General features: G+C 37.6%; 1 protein-coding gene and 1 pseudogene across 7 annotated transcripts in view; both read right to left on the bottom strand.

The window, feature by feature from the left end:
• The window catches only part of NEK10 (NIMA related kinase 10), a 239980-nt gene that overhangs the window by 148268 nt on the left and 65268 nt on the right, over positions 1-26444 (bottom strand). For all 7 annotated transcript variants that reach the window (XR_004281324.1, XM_032324693.1, XM_032324792.1 and 4 more), the window contains 8 exons: positions 26046-26123; positions 23892-23956; positions 22419-22521; positions 22196-22324; positions 21532-21669; positions 18637-18682; positions 16085-16206; positions 15843-15945 (listed from right to left, as the gene is read on the bottom strand). Coding sequence is in view for 6 of the 7 variants with exons in the window: in XM_032324693.1 (XP_032180584.1) it covers positions 15843-15945; positions 16085-16206; positions 18637-18682; positions 21532-21669; positions 22196-22324; positions 22419-22521; positions 23892-23956; positions 26046-26123 (784 nt within the window). In the remaining variant the exon portion in view is untranslated. The remainder of the gene's footprint in view (positions 1-15842; positions 15946-16084; positions 16207-18636; positions 18683-21531; positions 21670-22195; positions 22325-22418; positions 22522-23891; positions 23957-26045; positions 26124-26444) is intronic.
• LOC116567230 lies at positions 1841-2668 on the bottom strand (annotated as a pseudogene).

Genomic DNA, 26444 nt, shown 5'->3' with positions numbered 1-26444 from the left:
CATGGATTAGAATTCTCAATATTACATAGATGCCATTCTTTCTAAATTAACTTATGTAATTCCAATCAAATGCCTCCAAATATTTTGGGTAGAATTTCACAAACTAAGTATAAAATTAACATACTTAATAGAAATAGAAACAAAAGGGGCCATGGATTTTTATAAAAAGACAAGATTTCCTATAAGATATTAAAAATTATTACAAGGCAGTATTAACTGAAGGATACAAAAAGAAAAGAAAAAAACAAACAAGGCAAGAATGTTCCCTCTCACCATTCTTATTCAAGATTGTACTAGTGGTCCAAGTTGAAGTAAGTAAAGCTAGTTAGTATGATACTTGCATACAAATCTTTGCAAACATAATTTTTAATTTCTTTTTTAACAAATTTGTTGCAGTGAGATTACTGGATAATACATTAAGTGTATGATTAAGTTTTTTAAAAACTGTCAAACCAATATATTTTCCAGTCCTTTCTCACCAGAAATGTGTGAGTTCTAGTTGCTTCTAATGCCTACCAGCTTATGGTATTGTCAGATTTATTTATTTACTTACTTACCTATGTACATATTTATTTATTTATTTTGGATTTTTTTTTCCCCTCAAGTAAGCTCTAGGCTCAAGATAGCGCTTGAACTCATAACCATGAGAGCAAGAGTCACATGGTCTACCAACTGAGCCAGCCAGGTGTCCTTGTTGTCAGTTTTTGTTGCTTTTTTTTTTAATTAACCATTCTAGTAAGTATGTAGTGAAAGCTCAATATAGCTTTAATTTGCACTTCCCTAATGACTAATAGTTTTGAACATTTTTCATGTACTTATTTGTCATCTGTGCATCTTTAGTGACATACCTATTTAAAACGTGGCCCATTATTTGACTGGGTTGTTTTCTTATGGATTGAGTGTTGGGTACAAATTCTTTATCAGGTATATTGTTTGTAAATATTTTCTTCCAGTCTGAAGCTTGTCTTTTCATTCTCTTAATGTCTTCCATAGAACAGACGCTTTAAGCTTTGGTGAATTTCAATTAATTTTTTTTTCTTTTATATATTGCAGTTTTGATTTTATAGCTCAGAAATCCTTGCCTAAGTCATGTAAAATAGTTCAGGCTATTCTGCTGAAAGGCCAGACAGAGTAGAGAAGCCTGGAGGATGAGAGGCCCAGCTGCAGCCAAACTCCAGAGCCTCCCTGCCAGCCATGTGAGTGTCCACGCTTCACCTGAAGTCAAGGCTTCAGATGCAGCCCCAGCTGACAGCTTCACTGAATTCTCTTAAGACACCCTAAGCCAGAACCACTCAGCTAAGCTGCTCCTGGATTCCTGGCCCTCAGAAATAGTGTCTTCAGCTGCCAAATTTTGCAGCAACTTATTACATAGTAATAACTAATACAACTGTTACCACCTTAGTCCAAACCGCCATGCATGTTCACGTAGACTACTGAACAAGACTTCCTCAGCAGGACTTGTGCTGCTATCACTTCCTCCAAAACATAATTCTCTATACCAGAGCCAAAATGATCTTGGGAAAACCTAGAGCAGAGACTACCACTCACAGTTAAAGTTCAACAAAGACTTATAAATACTAAGAATAAAACCCAAACTACCAGGTATAGAAGATCATATATTTCTGGGTTTTCAGAGAAGTCTTTCTTGACCATACTATCATAAATATTTGTCCCTTTCTTTAATACTCTTCTTTTACATTTGGTCCATATCTTTCATTATCTAATTTTTTTTTACATTATACTGCCATTTAAAATCATTTAAAATCTTTAATCAAATTTCATCAGAGATTACCAGACATGTTACATGCCATGATTAGCTTTCTATAAACAACTTTGCTTTCTGTATACAAATCAACGTCAATGAAATAAAAAATAAAACCGTCTATGAGGAAAAGAACTTTATTAACCTTGTTTCCAACTTTACTCCCAGACTTTGTCAGCTTAATTAGCGGCAAAGAATAAATTGTGTTTAAGCAAACACTGAGAAGAGCTGCAGTGTCCAAGGGACTTGGCCTTAAAAATATTAGAGATCTAGATTTTATCCATGAACAAAATGTTGAAAAGAAGTCATAATATAAAATAGCAGCTCCCAGTAACTTCCTCAAGTTTTATCTTCTTCAAGAAAATGGCTGAGTTCATTGGTCTGCTTCATTCTTAGAAGGTTTATCAAAATTCTCCACAAGATCTGGAACTTCATCATCCTCCTTCTCTCTGGGAACAAGGGATGGTTTTCCATCCACACACTGTGTGGACAGAGCTTCAGCCAATCTTTGTAAACTAGTCAGACTGCCTGCACCAAGTTGGTTGAAGATACTGGGTAGCATTTCTGTTAGCTGCTCTGTCTCAGTATGGTCTGTAATGGAGACAGTGTTCACCACCAGGGCTTCCCGAACTTTCAGGTTGTGAAAGTGGATTTCTGTTCCTTGGTTTGTGAACACATTTACTTCTTCAATACCAGAGATACTGTTTGCCCCTAACTTCTTTAAGGAGAACCTGAGCTTTTAATCATCTGCTCTAGCGTTCTATGAACCATCTTTTGGGGAGCAGTTCCTTTCCCACCAATGCGTACTTGTGCTTGCAGTGTAGTTAGTTTCTCCTGATTTATGATAGTTTCTTTGATCTTGCTGGAGCAAAAATGGGACCATGAGGGTGACGAGGGGTCTGTTTTTGTTTAATATTCATTTATATATTTAGTGTTTATCATTCTTAACTAGTATGCAAGATCCATACTTTGTGCTATCACTGTATATTGACAGAGCTATATCTTTTGATAAATACATGGATACATAGCTGACCCTTGAACAATATGAGGGTTAAGGGTGCTAATGGCCAGCACGGTCAAAAATCTGTATATAACTTGGATTCTCCCAAAACTTAACTACTAACAATCACCCGTGGACAGGAAGCCTTGTAACATAAACAGCCAACAAACATACTTTGTACATTATGAGTATTATGTATTGTATTCTTACAATAAAGTAGACAAAAATGATATTAAGAAAATCATAAGGAAGAAAAGATACACTTACAACCCTGAACTGTATTTACTGGAAAAAAAAATCCATGTATAAATGGACCAGTGCAATTCAAACCCATGTTGTTCAAGGGTCAAATATAAATGTATATCTGTCTATCTATCTATCATCTATCTATCTATGTACCTAAATATCTAATTATCTAATTATATATCTCTCTGCCCTTTTAGTTTAGCAGCAGTAATGAGGAATAGTAGAAGGCTAAGTTTTACAAAGTATTTTTTAAGACTATTCACAAGTTAAGGGCACCTGGGTGGCTCAGTTGGTTAGCATTCAACTCTTGATTTTAGCTCAGGTAATGATCTCAAAGTCCTGGGACCGTGCCCCATATTGGGCTCCACAAACAGCAAGAAGTCTGCTTGAGATTCTCTCTCTCCCTTTGCCTTTACCCATTCTCCTCTGCTCAGGCTCTCTCTCTCAAATAAATAAAATATCAAATATTTTAAAAAGGACTATTCATGAATTAGACGGTTTGCTTTAATCTTCCCATTCCTCCTTTTGTGTATTGGAGAAAATTAGTAGAAATAGTATAGCATATCAGTATTTTGGGGAGCTCACTATAACTTTTGCACACACAGACTTCATGTACTTACGATCTAAAATAATGCTTTAACTTTTAGTCTTAGTGCTACATAGAAATTATCTTGTTTTTATAAAAATACCATTGATTTTGAAAGGCAAAAACTAAGCAGTGGTACTTACAAGCGTTCTACTCGCTCTACATAATGTAGATAATGGCAGAAACTCAGATGGATGTCTACAAAAACACAGGTAGTTGGCAAGTATTCATAAAAAGCTAATATTGTTTGGCCATTTGGAAGATTTTGGTAGTAGTGGTAATGTTTCTATTACTCTTTCTACATTCATGATCATATTTGGAGCAGAGGAAAAGGATTTATTTCAGAAACTGTGGTCATAAAAGCATTCATGTGTTATTATAGAAATTCAAAATGACAACAGATGACATTTTACATATAGCACATTATGCCTAAAAAAAAAAATCAGTAAAAAAAATCTCTCCTTGGATAGAATGAATGATATAGGAAATGCTAAAACTGTAGCCTGTTTGTGCTACAGCCTATAGCTGTCAACCTTCAGATGGAAAATGTGTATGGCCTCTGGTTGAGTGCCTAGATTCTTGCTCTGTCATTTACTATCTATGTGACACTGGATCCATAACTCAACTACTCTTGTTTTCTCAAAAAGAGCCTATGAAACTTATCTTTTGCAAGGAGTCATAAGGTTATTTCCATCCCTCTCCCTAGGGCACTTTCACCCACCACCTGTGTCAGTAGCTCCCAAATTCAAAGCCATGCCATTTCATTCCCAGCTATAGGCAGCACCTGGTCCTTCACACCCCAGACTGAGCTCATCATTCACAGTCACCCAGGATACCCCAAGCGGCAGATGGCATCTCATCTTCCCCATTTTCTGGGCTTGAAATCTCTGCCTCTTCCCTGTTGCTCCCATGTTCATTAACTCCTCACCTCTTGTATCTGACTCCTTCTTTTTATTCTGTGACCATAGTTTAAATATACCAGGAGCTCAGGCCCTCCCTTTTCCTGCAAGAACCTAGGTGCATCTCATTAGAAAACTTTTCTTTCTAATTCATTCCACAGGGTATTTAACAACGGAATTACCTAACAACCCCTGTCTTCATTACAGCAAGCCCGCATATAGATGCCAGAATGTCTCCTGACTGCTATGGTTTATAAAGTTTCCAGCTGCCCTAGGCCTTCAATACTGTCCCTTTACTCACTGATTCATCCATTTCTCCCATAACCAGATCAGAAGCTATCCATGTTGACATAGCCCATAGAGACCAATGGTAGAGATACACATTAAACAAAGTATTACACATATAAATTTATAAATGTGGTAAGATCACTAAAAATCAGGTAGATCTATAATACTATGAGAGAGTAACAGAAAATACAGCAGATCAAGAAAATCTGTGACAAAATGGTGATTGAGGAAATACATAACAGAGGACAAGAGTTAACTAGGTAAGAAAAAGAAGTGGAAAAGAGATATCCAGCAGAGGAACCTGCATGTGCAAAAGTCCTGTGATCAAGAAAACATGATCCATTAAGGAACAGAGGGAAAGTCCTGTGATCAAGGGAGCATGGTCAGTTGAAGAACTGAAAAAAAGGCCAGGTTGGTTGGGAAGGTAGACAATGAGGGGCATGGCCAGATGACGCAAGAACCTGCAGGCCATGTTCAGATGAAAGATCCCTGTCAATACTGCCCAACTTAAAATGTCCACCTCAACAAAACTATTGGATTCCTCCAATTCATTCAACACAGTTATTGATTATGAGGTCCCCATGCCCACAAGGATGTCTTCTTCTTTACCTGAATTTATCTTTCTGGGGGAATACTATAAAGAGAGTTGATGAAGAGATGAACACTAGAGCCAGATGTAGTTCATCCCTGGTCCTGTCAACCTATTAGCTGGGTGATTTAAGTGAGTTTTCTAACCTCTCTAACTCTTTTCATGATCTGTGAGAATGGGAATGTGCCTGAGATATTGGACGAGGTAGTGAACATAGAACTTTCATCCCATAGTAAATGCTTAAGAGATGTAGCTATGAGTGGTTCCTCCTTTCCTTCAAAGCACAGCTAAAATTTTCACCATGATAAAAAAGTCTTTTCTGAGTAAAATAAAAGCCATGAGTGACTGTGACGATTCCAGGAAAAGATCAGTTGAAATCTCTACAGTGCCAGGCAATGACGAGGCATCTACTTGATGCCTAATTCAGAAAGATATCCATCTTGTAACCTCTCCCATCTCTCTACCTCTCAGCTCTTTCCTTCTGCCTCAGTAAATGAAGGCCAACTTCCAACTTCCACAGTGACAAGATCATCAGTAACATCTTCTCCAGGCAGGGCTCTGTGGGGAAATAAGGGGTTCTTGGAAGGATGCTCAACAAACCCCTGCCTCTTCAGCACTTCCTCCTCCAAAAGCCACTCAAATTCCTAATGTGAGCTCTTCCACTGTGCCACCCACCCTTCCAAAGCTTCCTTTCCCAGTGCAGGCCTTTCCCTGGATGAGAGAGAGTAAAGTATTTCCTCTTCTCAACAGCATCATTATTTGATTGATTTCTTTTGACGGAAATATCAAAAAGAGTTGTAGGATGAAAAATTCAACTCCTGATATAAAAGTACTTTCTGAATTCTAGGTAACTCCATATCTTTGATACACAAACATCATTTCACTCTAGGACATCTACCAGTAGACTAGATTCTCAGGGGAAACCAGTGCCCTTACTAAATATGGGCTCTTCTAAAATCACTTTCAATGTGGGCTTTATTCTGGTTACTATGACTTGGAATAATGAATGAAACTTTTAAACACATGGTTCTAATATTAAATAGGAGTACTAAGAGTCAGATTCTTATAAAAAACAGTAAGTCAGGCTCTTGCTCTTTCTCATTCTCTCTCTCTCTCTCTCTCTCACACACACACACACACACACACACACACACACACACACACACTGTTTATGGCCTGATTATAGAGTTTAAAAGGCTCCAATGGCTTCAGTACACTTGAAAGGCTGGGCAGACTGATCAGATGTGTAGTAACATGCACTGTTGAATTAGTCTGTGTAAAAATAGGCACTCCCACCCACTCACCATGCTGTTTCAAAGAACACACTTTGGGAAAACTCACAAAATGAAAATAACATGTCCAGAACACATCAGATTCTACCCTTTACATTAAAAATTCCTTAGAGAACTGGGGCGCCTGGGTGGCTCAGTGGATTAAGCCTCTGCCTTCGGCCCGGGTCGTGGTCTCGGGTCCTGGGATTGAGCCCTGCATCGGGCTCTCTGCTCCGCAAGGGAGCCTGCTTCTCCCTCTCTCTCTGCCTGCCTCTCTGCCTACTTGTGATCTCTGCCTGACAAATAAATAAATAAAATCTTAAAAAAAAAATTCCTTAGAGAACTAAATCATAACCCAATATGTCCATATGAAAACACACACTAAAACAAATTGTATTATCCTGGTCCTTTGGTGCTTTTATAGGCCATATAAACCCAGCACTGGAAAGATTTTAGTCCCATTTTTTTCCTAAGATGGTAGACATCCAAGCCCCTTTATTCACTTATGCAGTCAATTAAGGTGAGTCCATCCCACCAGGAGAGCATAACTATCATCTGGTCAATATCATCACTTTCAGGATGTCCTGCTTGGACTTTCTTGGGACTACCATTCTCATCTTTTCCTGGAAGCCAACTGCTATTCAAATCTCAGAACTGCAGAATGACCCACTGGCAATGTGAGAATTTTAGAAAATTTTTTAGAAATTAGATTTGACTATTTCCCTATTTCACATGACCTAATAGCAATATAAGGAAACCGGTGGGCTTGACAGAAAATATTCTTGCTTTCCTAGTGACATGAAGGTAATTTGTTGACTGAGAGAAATTCTAGAAATAGTGTGGCTACCCTTACTACACAGATGTTACACGACGGTATGCAACATGAGTGACTCAATAGTCTGTAGTCTTTTAAGAACACTCAAAGCTCTGTGTTGGCTTAGACTCAAAAAGATACTATATCTGGTTTATGAGAAATAAACCACACAACATGTTCAAAGAAAGATCAAGAGACCTATAAAAGCTACAGACTCATTATGTGCCTAGTTAGCCAGGAGATTTTGGAGGGGTATGAGATAATATGCATAGAAGGACTTTGACTTCCCTATCAGAAGTGTAACACTAATTCGTTTTTCCTGTAATGACGTAGATTTCTCAACCACGGCTGAACCAACGAATGACACTAACCATGTCATTGGTAATCCTCTAGAAAACAATTAAAATGCCAAGACTTTAGCAATACAAGTGAGGTCTAATTTGATTTCTTAGACTTTGTTGGCACTCAATAGAGTAAATTCTTTCATACTTTGGGTTACATTATTTGCTGCGATGTCAATGGGAATTGCTTGTAACTTACCCCATTTATGCACCTGATTTCACTTTAATCCTCATTTCCTCTTATATTAAACACTCTTCCCACAAAATCTTAACTGTCAAGGTCAAGATCTCAAACCCAACTATCTTCCCTAATCATCATTTTTCATTTGCAACTGGTTTCTAAATATTTCTACCTGGGTATGTTTTAGTTTATTTGTTCATACATTCATTCATCTATCCATGTAGTCAACAAATATTATAAAGTGCTTTCTGAGAAATAAAAGTCAAGAAAACCAGTTTCCTTTACCTCAAGGAGGGAATGGCAATAAATCATTGCCCTATGTGCTGAGAAAGGCAAGCCTGCTATCCTTAAGGAGCCCAGAAATAGCAGCTGTCAGATGTGGCCATCAAAGATGCCACCTGGAGGAATGGCATTTGAACGAGTAGCAGAGGGCATTCCAGGGAGAGAGAACACGATGTTGGAAGTCACAGAGGTATAGGACCACAGCATGGTCTGTTCAGGAGGGAGCAATTTGTCCCATGAGGCTAGAGTAAAGAGCAAAGGTGAGATCATGAAGAAAGGAGTTTGGGCACCCTAAAGAATGTCATAGGGAGCTACCTAAAGGACTTTAACCAGGAAAGGATATGATCAGATTTCTAAAGCAGTATGTCCAAACCCTTACAACCTTAAATCCCCTCACCCAATTCTCTGATGTCACAATCTTCACAAACTCAGACTCTTTCTCACTGTTCTCAGACCTCATTGACTAAGCACAAAATTTTTTAAATTCTGGGTCTCAAATAATTGATAAATCTAATCCTTCTGCGATATCCTCTTCTGCTGCTGCCATAGGTGAAGCCCACATTACATCTTCCCTGGACAACTGCAAGGGCCTTTGGCAGCAAATACTGAGGACTAGCTCTCAAAAAGCCATTAGGGGTGCCTGGGTGGCTCAGTCGTTAGGCATCTGCCTTTGGCTCTGGTCGTGGTCTCCGGGGTCCTGGGATCGAGTCCTATATCGGGCTTAATTTTTCCTCTGGCTGCTTGTGTTCGCTCTCTCAGAATGTCTCTGTCTAATAAATAAATAAAATCTTAAAAAAAAAAAAAAGCCATCAGCCACCCCTTTATCCCTTTCTTAGCCCCAACTATAGAGGCTGAAAGCTAACTAGACAGTCTCCCTTATATCAGGGGGTGGTAACGTGACTTGGCTTTGGCCAACAAAAGTAAGACATATAATGGGACTGAAAGATTTTTTTTAATGATAAAAGGAAATAGTCATTTGAAGAACAGAATTGTTTTTGTTTGCTTTTTTTTTTTTAACCTAGCAGCCATCCTACTTCCTGTCTGAATCTGGTAATGATGCCTGGAGCTCTGGCCAATCTGCTGAGGATAATGGGGGGAAAGATAGAAATGCCTAGATCATGGTTGACCTCCTTGAATTGTTAAACCAGCACTAGAACTGCCCACCTCCAGACCCCTTGTTATGAGATCATTACACATCCTTACAGAATAAGTCATTGTTATTCTGGCTTTTTGCATCCAAACATATCTTAACTGATACATCTCCTGAACTGGGGATCTGTCTCCAGTCTTTCCCTATGGTGACCCTACCCTGTCATTACATCCCATATCTGATCACATTATTTCCAATCTAGAAACTTCTAAAGATAAGTCTCTGACTAAATAAACATCAATGCCCAAGCTCCTCACCCACCAAAGTCCCTATTGTCTTGACTCATTGAACATCACACTAGTGCCTAGGCACACTGTACCACTTTGGTTCTCTAACCTTTTGTATTGCTGTAGCCCATGCCTGGAATTCTTTCCTGCTCACCTCCTCACCTCAAGGCCCCACAGACATAGTCAATCACATTTTCCCCTGCACCTGAAAGTTGTGATAGACTACATTCTCTGGGGAGGAGGAACACATCTTCACCCCTTTAAACTTGACTTGCTTTGACCCATGAAGACAGGGCAGAAGTTTTAAGAGTGGAGGTATGGTTGCCATGCTTTTGCTTTCCTGCCTCTGCAGTGTTGAAGCAGGTGTAAAGGAGCTTCATGCAGCCTGGGTCTCTGAGCACAGCTCCCTTAGTGACTGACATCGCATACAGAGTATGAGCTAAGATAGAAACCTTGCTGTTTTAAGCCAGGGTGGGCAAATGTTGTCTTTTTTTCCTTTCCTTCTTCTTTTTCTTTTTTTTTAAATTTGGGATCAGGGGAGAAAATGAGAGCATGAGAGGCTTATATTAAAATGTGGGTATTTGAAAAGGTCAAGAAATGTGAAATGGTGGGTCTGCAAGCAAGTTCATTTCCAACAGATCCCCTCCTTCAGAGCCATTCTATAATGGGATAGTACAGTGTAGGTCTTACTTGACCTGCTGAAGCACTTAGAAGTGACCTTGACTAAACTTTGCTTAGTGTGCTACTGAGTCAGGTCTGTTCCCTTGGAACATCCCTTTGGATGATCTTTTTCATCATAAAATCATTTTATACTCATTGTGTGGCATCCAAGGTTGCAAATAAGTGCAGAGGCAAGACCTGGACATGTTTCATAGAACAAGTCATTAAAATATACAGTCTTTTAAATGGAAATATATTTAGACATTAAAATTAAACACCATTTGTAAAACCACACAAACCTAAATATTAGTATTTAATATAAAGTTAGTACTTTCTACTCTGCTGCCTCATGAAGGCAAATTCCCAGCTAGTGTGCTTACTATAAATAATTGCACACCAACCTCAATTTTAAAACATCTAATTCATCTACATTAAGAAAAAGAGAAGAAGAGGGAAATTTTGATTTTTCTAAAGCTTTTTTGTCTGGTTACATTTTCAGTACATCTTGTCTCATGGATCTTAAACATCATTTGTCAATTCTGCGTATCTTTCCTGGGAGTAAATAAATAAGCCTTCTAGCACAAGAGAAGAGAAAAATAAAATATGACAAGGCTGCCCCTTTGTGGTGACATGATTTCATTCACACCCCAGCCTCTTTTTATAGGCTCTATGAATGGCTTTATTTCAACCTCCCCAAATATAGGCATCTTCCATATTTGGTTTCAAATTAATGCTAGGTTTTAATTTAACCACACCCGTCATAAAAATAAAAGTCTCTAAAGTCAACATTTATACCAATAGTGATAGACAGTGAAAATATTTTCATCACTATTACATTTAAACTATCTTTAAGTCTTTAAGTGATATTAAGTCCCTTTGGATGATCTTTTTCATCATAAAATCATTTTATACTCATTGAAAAGGACAATAGCACATCAACACCTGTCCGTGTAACTGTTTTAATGGAAAGAAACTAGATTAAGGTAAGATTCTGTTCTGAGGTATATCACTAATTCTTTATTTGAAACTAGAAAAATATTGCCTCATTTAATGCTAAAAAGTTTTAAAAGCTGAAAATAATTTTTAAGTTAGTAACACTCAAGTATAAGTCTAATAAATATTAACAATAAAAAGGCTGGGCAGAATGGTGATGAGGGGCAGGACAGAGAAAAATAAAATAAAAGTTTATTTATCCTTGTAAACAAAGTAACTTTTTTTCTGGGAGTCCTTCACAATTTGAGTACAAGCAAAAATACTTATTTTTTTAAAGATAGAGAGTATAATGAAAGTGGGGTATTTTGTTACATCTAATGTATAGACTTAATAATGTAACTGGCCTGCCCATTTGGGTTTAAAAGGTAGACTGACTGGGACTCATGGGTGGCTCAGTCAGTTAAATGTCTGCCTTTGGGTTCAGGTCATGATCTCAGGGTCCTGGAACTGAGTCCCACAATGTTCTTCTGGCTCAGCAGGGAGCCTACTTATCCCTTTGTTCACTGTGCCCCTGCTTGTGTGCTCTCTCTCTCTGACAAATAAATAAAACCTTTAAAAAAAAAAAAGTAGATTAATCATATGTGTGTATGTCTTCTAGCTCTCAAAATCTTGCTAAAATGAAGGGAAATAAATTTTCCTTAAGAAATTACTAACTCATAACGACAATGAAAATGGGCTTGGTAACAACAGAGATAAGGATTTCAATGAATTTTTGTAAGATGGAGAATAGATGGAGAATATACCAAGCCGAAGTCCCAAACCATGTGTCTTAGAATAAGAGGGCCAAAAGGGAGCCCATTCGCTCTGTAGAGCCCAGTGTACCACACAAGGAGAAGTGAAGTTAAGAAAGGCTCAAAAGACAGAGTTCAGATCAAGTCCATGGGTCCCTCCTTACATTCACACATGACACTACTCAGTAACTGAGTTCCCTCTGCCACTAGCAGAAAAAGGGAGATTTTCCAAAGACACTGACAGACCAGAAAGAAACAAAGCAGAGTATGGAAGAACCCATGAGCATTCAAGGAAAATCTATCAACTGAACATACTTCCCTGAGGCCCCTCTGTCCACACCATTCCCTAAATGACAGCAACAGATAGACATTGCCTCAATCAAGATACCGGTGCTGCATTCTCTGGAAAAAGTTTGAATAATAACTTTGGGGGTTTCCAAAGGAAAAATGTCTTTGTGCTCTAATGAAGTCCACAGATGGTAGCCTTAGCTGGAACTCACGAAGCTTCCAAAGGTTTATTTAGTGTCTTTGACAGTCCAGGATCAAAGACATTTGAGAAAAGTCTCCATTAGGAAAGAGAGATTGAGGGTGGGGTGGAGATGGAACCAGAAGATACAGAAACAATGCAGGGTGCTGAAGAGAAAAGTTTATATTACCCTGAGAGAGAATAAAATCAAGATTCCATGAAAATGAAATAAAGAACAAGATAAAAGGGGAAATTAAAATATGTGAAAATCAAAATTAAATATTCAATAGAAGTACTAGAAAATTAAGTTGAAGAAATAACTGAAGTAGAACAAAGAGACAGAGCTGAAAACTAAGAGAATAATTATTTTTAAATTAGGAGATTATTTAGCATATAGATCCAAGACTAATAGGAATTCTAAAAAGTAAAGGAGAAGGGAGAAAAATAATGAAGAAATAAGCAGGAAAATTTCACAAGACTGAAGTTTTAAGCCTCCAATATTGAAGTACACACCTAGTTCCAAATACACTGAATGAAGAGAGACCCACCCAAAGTTGCGGATGAAGGGAACAACCTAAAATTTTCTAGATAATTAAAGAGCTCATATATAAGTAATGGGAATCAAAATAGCATTGGCTTTCCAAACAGCAAAACTGGATACTAGAAGACTGAAGTAATGCCTTCAAATTTGAAAGGATAATGACTTTCATCTGAGAATACTACACCCACTCAACAGAGTACAAAGGTCCCCTAAAAATATTTTGTGACACGCAAGCAACCAAAAATTTTAAGAACATTCCAGAACATTCTTTTTAAGGAAAGTACTGGAAGATACACTTCAGCACAAAAGGAGAGTTAAAAAAGGAGAGTGTGCAAGTGATGAATCACTAAATTCTACACCTGAAACTAATATTACACTGTATGTTAACTAACTGGAATTTAAATGAAAACTAGAAGGGAGGAAGGAAGGAAGGGGACAGAGAGAAAGAAGGAAGGGAGAAAGAAGAAAGGAAGGAAGAAAAAAGGAAAAAAAGAAAGAAGGAAGGAAGGGGAAATCATAGGACATAAGAGAGATTCCAATTAGAAAAGAAGCAAATGTGAGCTCCAGGACAACGGCCACACACAGCAGACCTAAATTCAAATCCCACTGCAGCAAGCCGCTACCAGAATGGAGTATCCAGGAAAACAAAACTGAGAGCAAATGCCATGTTTGGCCACATGGAAATAGTACAGAGAGGGCTTTTATAATCTTTTTGGAAGACTTGGGAAGAAGAAATAATACCTACATAGAAAATTAAGAAAACAAACAAAAGAGAAGGCAATTATTAACTCCAAGAAAAACAAAAAGGTCTATGAGAAAGGAAAGGTGATCAACATTAAACAGTAATTTATATAGTAATAATAATGTAAACATTAAATATTGATTCAACCCCAAATTGTGCAATAACTTTATTGGCAGGATGGTAAATGGGGAAGAAGAAATACGAAAACTAAATCCTCAACTATCACAATGGAAAATCAAATACCAGAAGAAGCTAAAGAGAATGAAATTTTTCAGAAAACAGAGAATTGGGGATTGCAAAGAGGTAAATGTTTCTTCGTAAGATTTTTAGCACTACTTTATTTTGTAAACTATTTTGATGTGCAGTACTGATTACAGAATATAAATATAAAATTTAATAAGCTTAGATAGAAAGAAATCAAGCTACTACAATTAAAGCTTAAGCTCAATGTATTAAATGTAACCAAGGAAATGATTGTAGCTGATCTTAGTAAGAAAATAAAATGCAGGGTTGGCTATTACCCAGAAACGTGGCCTGAAAAGACATTAAAGGTATTATATATCAACACAAAACAAAATTAAATCAATCCTATTTAATAATATATAGGTATAATAAATTTGATTTCTATTAATTCTCATTAACTTATAAATCAAAATATCTATAGGTATATAAATGGGAACAATTCTTAAAGAAACACAAGTCTAATTTATTAAAAAAAAAAAACTGAAAGTTTATGGCAAACAAAATTGTAATTAATTTCAAATGATTAAGCAAATTTGTGTCCAAGGTGAAGATTCACAATTACTTTGTCTCATTTTATATTTCTGCCCTGGCCTGGAAATATTTCCAAGTAACTTTGCATTGGAAGTTAGCCAGAGTTCTTGTTTGGGGTTGCTTTTTATATTTTAAACTAATATAGGATGCCCTTAGAAAAATCTGGACAGTAAATATAATTGTTGCTATTGAAGACATGTGGTGATGGTTAAGGTGCACATTTGGAATTGCCTTCATGAAGAACTAGATTCTATTAAAACTAAGAGAATCAGCTTTAAAATGTTACCATGTGTCTCTCACATCAATAACATTTAGGGAAGTGGTCCCCAAAGCTAAATGCCTAGGGCAATCCATGGAGGGCAGGAAAAAATATTGAAACCGTTATTTTGATTCTTTAGTGCACCCCTTTATATTTTATTTGAGGACTTTATACACTTTTATTAAATAACTGTATAGTGATGCAGATATAGAATTTATAAGTAAGCATATATACATTGGTAGTATATTATAAAAAAAAAGTTTTACTGATGGAATGTCATGAGCAAAAAATATTTAGAGACCACTGATTTAGATATGTATATCCCTACTTATAGTTGGTGAACGATTAATAGTCCACGAGAGTAACACACGTGTTCATGAGTGGAGAAGAATAAGAGAATACAAATTATCAATCTAGGCTAAAAAGTTAATTTTAAGTTATGATTGAGAATTATACAATTGTCGGGGGGAAAAAATAACCTTCTCACTTGTAAAATTTTAGCCAACATTAGGCCTACCTGTATCAGTGGATTTGATAAAAACTGATGCTGAAATAAACAAATACCTAGATTTGTCATAGCTCCTGATATGTACACTTGTCACGCATATGATACAGACTATATTAAAGTAGTTCAAAACAATGTGCTCACATGGTGGTCATAAAGGCTTTTGCTGATGAAGTGGTGTTCTATAGAGAGAAAAAAACCTAGCCACCATTGAATTGGGAATTCAATATTTAAACATTGAACAGTACTTTATTCTCTAACATGGGCAAAATATAACTCAATCAAGAACTACACTAGGGATGGCCCAATATAGTAGCCACCAGTCACATAGGGATGTTCACTTAATTAAAATTTGATAGAATTTAAGATTCACATCCTTAGTCACACAAGCCACAGTTCAAATGCCCAATAGCCATATACTGGACAATGCAGATATAGAATATCCCCTTAAGTACAGAAACTTCTATTGAACAACTCTCTCTTGAATAATATTCAGTAATTATTAAATTAAAAATTTTAAGATTCTGATACTTACTAACTGTTACTTTGTCTTTGTCCCCCAACATAATGTTGTTTGGTGTCAGATCTCTATGCACAATCCTCTTCTCCTTGTGTAAGTACCGAAGAGCTAAGCACAGCTTGAAAGAGCAAATAAAAAACAAATTTTATTCTCCCCAATATACATATCACTACTGATGACTACTATACACATGCCTAAGAAATCAGCTCAGAAATTTACTGTTTGTTAGAACAAAATTAATGAAAACAAAAATGTACCTGTATAAATATTTTCCATAGTCTTTCTTCAACAAAATGATGTTGTTTTTCCTTCAAAGAACTGAAATGCTCTCCAAGAGGGACCCCTTCTATAAGCTCCATAACTATATACAACCTATCATCTATAGGAAAACAAGGAAGACATAATAGAAATTTAAATTTAATATATTTGGAAAAAAACTTTTGAATTAGAATCTGTGTGTGCAGGGCACAGAGCTGAAGAGTTAGAGACGTGCTAAGATATGAATCCAGTCAGTCCTGGAGGCAGTGGAGGTGAGGGGCTCTTGGGGCTCCAGAGCCCAGCAACAGTCTCTTTTGGCTATGGACTACCTTGTCACTTAAGTTTACTCTGGCAAATATCACCATTTTCTATGTACACCAAGATGTGGAACAGTTGGGAGGTGCCAAAGAGAACAAGGTAAATGATGCCAAGTCATGAGCCATTTCCTAAAGAACATGTAAACCTACCTTTCCTCTCAGTAGTTTAAAATTTACCCTTAAATCATGTCAGAAATTCAGAAAATTGCATTTTAAACTATTGTTTGATAGTCTCATGGATGTACCTCACAGAATTTTACAAGCGAATCATGCCAAGGTCTTGCAGTGACACAGGTGAAAACATAACCCACCACAGAAATGTGTCATGCCCCTCTAGAACAGAGGAAGCTGGACTTCTACTGGGTTTATCTTATGGATTGAGGGAATCCCATAACTGATTGCATCCATCTCTTTGCTTTGGATGTCAAGAAACAAAGTAAATGCTACTTTCTCCTCTCAAACCAATATGAAACTATTAACAATGGCATGTGACATGTATCCTTTGTGATATTATGGATGTATATAAAATACATACATACACAATATTCACAAAAGTGGAATATTTACTATACATGTTCCGCCACTCATCCTTTTTCATTCAGCAGCCTAGCCTAATAATACACACAGATCCATGCCATTCTTTCTCCTGGCTGCATAGTATTCTACAACACAGATGGATCATTCTTTAGTCTCCTAAAGACAGACAGACATATCGTTTTCAATTGTTCATTATTCCAAGAAATACTCAGTGTATACACTAATCTTACTCCTAGCTTAATTTTTTCCTTTCATATATTAATTGATTTTTTACTGAAGTATGATTAACATACTGTATTATATGAGCTTCAGGTGTTCAATATAGTGATTTAAGAGTTCTATACCATACTCAGTGCTCATCACAGTAAGGGTACTCTTAATCCCATAATTCCCTAATTCAATTTCATATATTTTCATATAATTCCCTAATCTATTTTATCATATTTCATGTATTTTTAGGCCATTTTCAATTCTTTTTGTAAAAGTTTTATTTTGTTTTTAAATTAGTCTAAGTCGGGACGCCTGGGTGGCTCAGTTGGTTAAGCGTCTGCCTTCTGCTCAGGTCATGATCCCAGCATCCTGGGATCGAGTCCCACATCGGGCTCCTTGCTCAGCGGGGAGCCTGCTTCTCCCTCTGCCTCTGCTGCCACTCAGCCTGCCTGTGCTCGCTCTCTCTCTCTCTCTCTCTCTCTCGCTGGCAAATAAATAAATAAATAAATAATCTTTAAAAAAAAAATTAGTCTAAGTTGTGTCACTTCAGTAGTGCAAGTCTGAAGCCAATCCTGATCTCTAATGGGATATGCACTAAATTATAAGAAATTATTCTAATATTAAGAATTCTAATATGAAGGGAGCAGGATTTACAGGACAGTTTCAGCCCTGGGTTCCTCTGAGTCACCTAGGGGAAGGGAGATGGGTAAAATCTTAAAATGCCACACTACTGCAATAGGTCTGCATAATAATAATAGCACTTACAAAGTGGCAATGAGGAAGTCCCAACTGTTGCCTTGTACTTCCTTAAATCTTCCTCCACATGATTTACTTTGAAACTTCATATGTGATGCACATCATTAAGGTTTCTCAATACTTTTATTGTTTTGGTCAAAGGTTTTCAACATGTTATTGAGTTTGGCTTTATCTCAACCTTTTTTTTTTTTTTTTAAAGATTTTATTTATTTATTTGACAGACAAGAGATCACAAGTAGGCAGAGAGGCAGGCAGAAAGGAGGAAGCAGGCTCCCCGCTGAGCAGAGAACTCTATGCGGGGCTCCATCCCAGAACCCTGGGGTCATGACCTGATTAAAAAGCAGAGACTTTAACCACTGAGCCACCCAGGAGCCCCTTATCTCACCCTTTTGATCCTTGCACCTAAGAGGGCCTGTCTGCGGAATCAGTCAGGGCTCCATCGCCACCTTGTGGTAATTACCTGAACTTCACGTAAAATAAATCTCAAGACGTAGCACTCCCAGTTTAGGGGGATGAAAAATATCAGAGTTAACGAAAACAATTTTTCATTTTGTCTTATACAAGCTATCAACTTTTAGTTTGCTGCTTTCCCGATCCTACTATGGTTTTGTGTGTGTGTAAGAAAAGAGCTATAATAACTATTTTGCTTTGTTCGTGCAGTGCCTTTCATATAGGAGTCTAAGTACTTTTTAACTATCTGTAGGTCATTGATCATGAAAACTCATACTTACTTTCCAGAAATGTTTTGTAATAGCGTACAACATTGGGATGATAGAGCTATAAGAAAATAAATAACAAACATCACATTACTTGAAAATATAATTGGACTATAACGGAAAATAATTGAAAACAACACGGAAATTATTGTATTCATTTTTATCTATAAAATTAAGCATTTCAAGATGTCATCTAATTGAGATTTGAGATTTTTATCATGATTATTATTTGCTACCTACAAAACTAATCTGAAAATAGCAATCTCCCATATAGCCTTCTCAATTAGAACTAAAAACGGATTGTACTTTATCACCTAATTTAACCAAAACAGAGAACTGTAGAAGTCAAAGTAACCTGAAGAATTCATGTAGTGCTCCCTATCCCAATACTACACACACATTGCAAAGAGAAGAAAACTGTAATGAAGCAATTTATGTTGAATATGCACACCATTGCTTTCCCCCTCCCTATTACTTAAATATTCCTATGTACTGTTTATGTCTATTCACACTTTGTGTCTTTCTATGTTCTCCAAAATGGTTAGTATGAAACTGAAGTAATCTAAGAGTTTACATTATAATAATAGTTGGAAAGGACTCCCTTCTTGGCCAAACTTTAGTCAGGCTTCTCTGAGCTCTCTTCTTGACTAGACTTCATTCTTGGACTGCCTAGGTTTACCAAGAATCCTGCCAAACCAGATTAGCAAATCTCCCCACTCTTGATATCCCAATCAAGTTCCTCATCATCCCATCTTTGATAGCTAATGAAGTCCTTCCAAGTAATTTTCCATCCGGGCACCCTTTCACCCAGCCTCCTGGTTGTAAATTGCTAGCTGTTGCTATTGTCTTTGAGTTGAATTCAATCTCTCTCCCCTGTAGTAATAGTTTCACTCCTATTGCAATAGTCTTGAGTGAAGTCTTCCTCACCATGTTTAAGAAGTGTTCCGTTCTTTAACCTAAGTATACCTCAGGATATGATGTGGAAATTCTACTTTTTCAAAACTTTACTTTTCTATAAGAATACTAAAATTTTTATAGTTGCTTATTTATATTTTAAGTTTCTAGGCAAATTGAAATTTATTCTATCTCCGAATAGTTGACATTACGTTTATAAATGGTTTGCATTTCTTTCTGGTCTCTTTTCTTACCTTTTTGAAGGGAAGTCTGGTAACTGTCCTCCACAAACCTCCTCTCCTATTCCTCCATCATTTGAGTATGGGTGGAACATGGCTTCCCAGTCAGAGATTACATCTCTCAGCCTCCCTTGCAGCCGTGAGAACTGCCACTAAGTTCTCACCAAGGGAATGTAAGGGGAAAAACACATGTGCTCCTGTGTCTGAGACCTAAATACTGGGGAACCCCTCCCCCAACCACACTCTGTTCTTTCACCTTGGATGTGAACATGCCTGTGCCAGTTGCAACCATGCAGATGAAGACAATGGCCTAGGAGGTAGCAGAGCAGTAAGGGAGAAAGAACCTACATCCCCAAATGATTGCTCGGAACAGAGAATACCACTTGGTCCACTCACGCTAGGATTGTTACAGGAAGAGAAACAGCTCACTGCATTGCGAGGCCTCTTATTTAAGCCAATGTATCTGGACCCTCTTTCTGACTGCAGGTTAGTCTTATTCTTAACAAACACATTCTCCTTTTCTAGTTCCATTTCTGCCATTTCTGTCTGCCATCACCTCTCAATGTTATAATCCTTTCCATTGGTTCAGTTCTCTCTTAAGAGTGCAACTGTACAATTTTGAGTTATCTCAAAGCCCAAACACAAGCCACTTATCTGTCCTTACCTGATACTTTCTTTTCTTAGGAAGTGTGCTAAAACAAGGTCTACCTCATCAACTATCAAGTGGCCGGCAGATTTGAAACAATACGGGACCAGGTATGCAACAGAATCATATTCTAAGCCGAGCTCACTGGTCAGGACCACATCGAGATCAGGGTTCAAATGAAAATACTTGATCAGCTTGAAGCAAAGGCCATGCTCTAGCCTTGTGCTACAGTGAAACAGCACACTGTTGAAGATCAGAGTATCCCATGCAGGAGCACACACTAACTTCTTCAGGTCCACTCTTTTAGTATATATGAAAGTCAACTATAAAACAAGCTATTAGTGATAGTATGTACTGCAATTTATGAATTGGGCTAGAACTATGTATTTCGATGAATAAAGATTGTCATATTTATTTGGTAATCTTTATGTCCCAGCACAGACGCAAATTTAACTGGTGGAAAACAGAGCGGGGAAGCTGGTCGCTCTCCACAGGAGTTACAAATGAACAGTATCCATAATGAATGTATAAATAAGGAAAGCTGAAAAAGAAATCCATGTATTCTTGGATCACAAAATCCGATCTCACTTCTCTTCTGACATGTTTATTCTTTCTCCCCAAACAAACCTTCATAATGATAGTTAATTGAGTTGTTACATTATGTCTGAATATTCCGCTCGTGCCAATAAATAATAACCCATCTTGAAAATCTACTTTTAGATTTAATAAGCTGTATTTGGGGAATGTTAACAGCTTGGTTTCACTTGACAAAAGTCAGGGGACTCTTAGTCATATGCTTATGCATGTAACTAAGTAACCAAATATTCTACAATATAATGAGAAGGAAATGGAGATGCTCGCAATGAGAAAAGAGGATGCTTCATATATGTGACACCCTGCTGTAAACCCAATCATTCCGCAACCCAAGCATGGAGACCAACTCCAGAAAGTCTTTCTATGGTTCAATGTCAAGGCTGCAGAAAAATAACTAAAATATTACCACCTCAATATCAATTATTGTAAACAGAACCAGTTCTTAAACAGCATGGACGAGAATAGCACAAGAACTCTACTTTCTTTCAGTGACACTCAGTTAAGGAACATATCCTCATAAACAAGAAAAACATTTACCTGCTCTTTAATTATTGTTAATTCAGAAACAATATTTTTTACACTGCTGTCTCGGTCTTTTTTATCCTTTCCAAATGCTGGGTTATGTAAATTGACCTCTTTCATTGCTAAAAGATTTTGGCCACTCCGCTTTCTAACCTAAAATAAGACCAAAAAATAAAATAAAAAGAATAAATAATAATAATGGGGTGGGGGTAGAAAGAAGGAAAAAAAGAGATTGATTAATAAGTCACACGATTAAAACAAATAATAAATAATCTACATAAGTAACAACTTTTAAAATTCTGTCTATACACTAAGCTCAGCTCAAAAAACTGGTATCTCCTGGATCAATCTGCACTATTGATAGGTTTTCCTGGGTAAATATTGAAAACTCTGGTATGAATTTAGAGGAAGTCTCACGCACTGGGACAAGCCATTTTGACTATTTTTTGTGAGACATTAGCAAGGACTTTTGTCTTCAAAGATCAGTGACCAATTTCTAGAGCTGAGAGCTGAGATAAGATAATATTAGTACAGCTATTTGATGGGCAAAAACACCCCTTCTAATTTTTATCTGTTTTTCATTAACGAAGGTTCTAATCCAGTTGCATGGGTGTGTGTAAGTGGGATGTCTGGCTTGCTTCGGAATGTCGGAAATATTGTTCCCCAAGGGCAAAGTCACCTTGTAGACACAGCCAAAAGCTCCACTTCCAAGATGATCCAAAATCGCATAGTTGCCTATATATTTCGAAGGAGCTTTATTCTGATTAATGCTTTCAAGATTTTCAGCAATTTGCTTCAGTTCATCCTCCTAAAAGAAAAAATAAAAAGGAAATGGGCACTATGATAATTTTCATTCCTGACTACATACCAGCCTGACCAAATATTTAAAACTCAGGACTTACCACTAACAAATTCAACTTTGATACCAATTCTTCATAAGCACTGATATCACGAACATAATGTCCTATATCGATGAAGATCTCAAACAAGTCAGTGGGGAAAAGTCTACAGGGAAAACATACACACAGACATTTCACGTAGGGCTTGGTAACTGTTGCTCATTCCTTCCCTTTGGGACCTAGCTTACTCACAGATTAATTACATTAAACAAACTTAACTTCCTTAGGTTGTCAACAAAGTGGGGGCAAATAGCATTCACCAGCTTATCTCACAAAAATGAACTAGAACTATTATTCTTAAGGGATAATGAAAAGCAACCAGAGAGGAAAATTTCTAAAGATGTGGGGTACAACATTGTGCTTACAGTTAATAATACTGTGCCCTACACTTAGAAATTTGGTAAGAGGGCAGATTTCATGTTATGATACAAATTCTACAAAAAACTTGTTTGTAAGATATTTGGAGGTACAGGCCTTAAACATTTTGGAAAGGAATGTTTATGGGGTGTTTATGGAGTGCTGAACACTTTCATAAATGCCATTTGATTCAGTCTTCATATTAACCCTAGGAGGTAAATACTAACCCCATTCTTAAATGTTTTATGAAAATAAAAGAAAAATACAGGTAAATGAAAAAAAATGGAAAGATTTATGAATCATTTACAGGGTACTGGTTGTAAGGGCTTAGTAAAATCACTAAGTCCATAAAAATGGTTGGTTTAGGGCCTTGAAGTAAAAGATTATAGTAACTTTACTTCTTTTTCTTCCCTCAAATTCAAGCATCATTTGTAAATAAGGTAGCAACATAAAATGCACCAGTGCTTCTGAACAAAACACATTATGCTAACTCAAGTTCTTATTTCCATCCACATTATCAATAGATTTCTAGTAAGAACTTGGGCCTATGATTTTGGCCACCCTGGCCAAGCCAGGGACATGTAGACCACACATGTAGGTAACTACTATTTGCTTCCCAAGGGGCTGATTTCCCTGTCATGCTCACTAGCACAGCCTCCTGACCCAAGAACACCTAGCCTCCTCCCCTTCAAATGAGCTCCTGCCCTATGAAGGATACCCTGACATATGCTTCTTTTCCGTTGGTTCACAGGAAACGCATATACCAAGGTTAGAATTTCTAAATGCGTAAGAACAAGCACATATTTTGACGCCATTCATTTAAAATGTTAACGTCCAAGAAAAAAATAAAAAAAGGAAAACTAAAAACCATGACAGTCACAGTAAGTAAGAATTATACTGATAGAGACATTTATTTCCTTTCTTCAACATTTAGTTCACTTTCAGGGTTAAGATATCACTAAGGTAAGTCAGTGTTACTACGTGCAGATTCTAAGAAATCTGAAAACACATGCTTTGCTTACTGCTTCATTCTTCTCTTACTGTTTACATCTAAATCAGGTATGTGAAAACCAGGCACGCTCATGATCACTAGTCACTTAAATTTCTCTAAGCTCATACCTTTTAAAGAGTGGTCTGTTTCTTTCCATACTGAAGAGAAACCTCAAGGCTCTGAATGCATAACACTGGAAAATAAAAGGGTGTGTGATTCTCTACTGGTAGCTCAGCAAACTAAAACATCCCCAGTATAAAATTATCAAGAACTAAACATTAAAGTGACTTTATTGTGAGTGGCTGGGCTCCGTGGGAGTCAAAGCTTAGAACTAAAACCAAAAACCATCAATACCTGGGGTAGGTCTCATATTTTTAAAAAGTGTTTATATTGTAGAATGATCAGATGTTAGCCTTGTTCCACTCAGTACTTGTCATTAATTCCTTTCTAGAAAGAACAAGATGAACACAAAGACCAAAAATAAAATTCTTACTCTGAGAAAACCAAACGTCCAGAGATTTTCAGGAGCTCAAGGTTTATTTTCTTTCTAGCCTGCTATGTATGCCTCAATATTTATATGGCTTCTATGAGAAAATAAACACTTGAAATGATGACATATAAAAATAGCCACAGGCACATTGGACTCAAACTTGACAAATTGGTCTCTTGAGTAAAGAGTCTTAAGCGTTCCCCAAATAGAACAATCTACAGTAACTCCCGAGAACACTCAGAAAGAGGCCTGTGAGACTTGACCAAAGAAAAATAAACGTCTAAACGTCTGACGGTTTGCAGTGCCAAGAAAAAAAACCAGAGAGCCCCCGGCCTGTAGTTGGGCCTGGACACAGGCCACCACGGGGGTGATCAGGGTCTGCTGAACTTGGATCTGGAATCATTCCATAAAATTAGTGGTCTGAATACAGAAGGTCCCAAATAAAATTGCCCAGAGAAGCAGGCAGCTGACACAATGCCATGACTGAGCCTGGGGGAGGGTGGAGGAGACAGTGAGAAAGTACAGGACACAAATGCTCCTGTACCATTTCTTTCTTCCTTTCTTTCTTCCTTTCTTTCTTTCTTTATTTATTTCTTTTTAAGGATTTTGTTTATTTATTTATTTGACAGAGAGATAGAGAGAGAGAGTACAAGTAAGCAGAGCAGCAGGCAGAGGGAGAGAGAGAGAAGCAGGCTCTCAGCTGAGCAGGGAGCCTGACGCAGGGCTCGATCCCAGGACCCTGGAATCATGACCTGAGCTGAAGGCCGTCACTTATCCGACTGAGCCACACAGGAGCCCCCTCAAAAACCATTTCAATGTGAATTTTTAGGAAGCAGCAACAGGCTTGACAAAATGCATCTGCAGGGTGGAGTTGCCTGACTCTGTGGTCCAGCATCACATCACGCATCTGTGGCACACCAAAGAAATGAAGTCCCACACCCATATGTTCTCATGAGTAACTCTTGAAAACCTCTGCCTGCAGTCCACAGATACCACAAGAACCTCTCTGCTCATTTTCATTCTCGCTCTGGGTGATAGCCCTTCAATCAGGTTGGAGGTAAACATGGATTCTTACTTCCTCTTCCTAATGACCTGGGGGGGAACATGAGTGGCAAGTACTGCAAAGGCTTACTTTTAATCTAATTTTATCTTTTCAGTATCTTCGGGGACACTGGCCCCCTGATGCACACTCTTCAAAACAGCACACAGGTGCAGTAACAGGCACCCCTCTTACCTGTGAGGCCTTACTTCTCTCCCCTGACCACAACCCCAGCCCCACTGGGCAGCCTAAGCACACTCTAAGCTCCCTGGCTCTCCCACCTTGTACACTGTGTTCTCCCTGTGCGGAATGCCCTTCCATCCTTTTAGCAGATGCCACGGCTGCCCCAGGCATACCCCTTCATCGACTTGGCAAGTCTCTTCTCATCTACCCAGATCCATTTTACAGGCTTTCCTTGTAAAGATGAAATGTTACCAACTGTGGTCAGTGCTTAAAGATGGAATATAATTTTCCTCTTGCAGTTTTCCGATACATAAGCATTGTTTTGCAAAAAATAACAGAACTTACTGACCAGCAAAGAAATACATAAATAAAATCATCTGATCACCCCACCCAGAGAAACCACTGTTAAGCCCTTTGTGTTGTTTGAACAGCATTTGTTTTCAAGCCAGCCTCTTGCACCCTATATTTTCCCCTCCCAGTCACTACAGAGACTGGGAGGGAATTTATACTATCCCAGTTTCCCCAGATTTCAGTAACTCAATACTGAAGAACAATGGACATGCTTATTACCTGTAATAGATTCGTTTTCGCTGCATTCTTTTGTTTGTTTGGTAAAATTAGCTTTGCTATTGTATATACACCATTTTCCTGGAAGAATAAAGAACCCGTGTTATCTATGACCAGCGGCAATGCCATAGAGACACAGAAACACAAAGAGGCAACTACACAACCTCAAAAATTAATGTTAGAGGAGAAATATTCATAGAATTTTAGTACTTTGTATAAGTTTACAAGAGAACAGTAAATATATCAGTGTAATACTTTTTTTTTTTAATCTTTTTTTTTTTTTTAAGATTTTATTTATTTTATTTGACAGAGAGAGATCACAAGTAGGCAGAGAGGCAGGCAGAGACAGAGAGGGAAGCAGGCTCCCCGCTGAGCAGAGAGCCCGATGCGGGGCTCGATCCC

Source organism: Mustela erminea, chromosome 1, assembly GCF_009829155.1.
Source record: "Mustela erminea isolate mMusErm1 chromosome 1, mMusErm1.Pri, whole genome shotgun sequence".
In the NCBI taxonomy this organism is placed as follows: Eukaryota; Metazoa; Chordata; class Mammalia; order Carnivora; family Mustelidae; genus Mustela; species Mustela erminea.
Note: the sequence above shows the minus strand (reverse complement) of the source record. Positions and strands in the feature narration are given on the sequence as shown.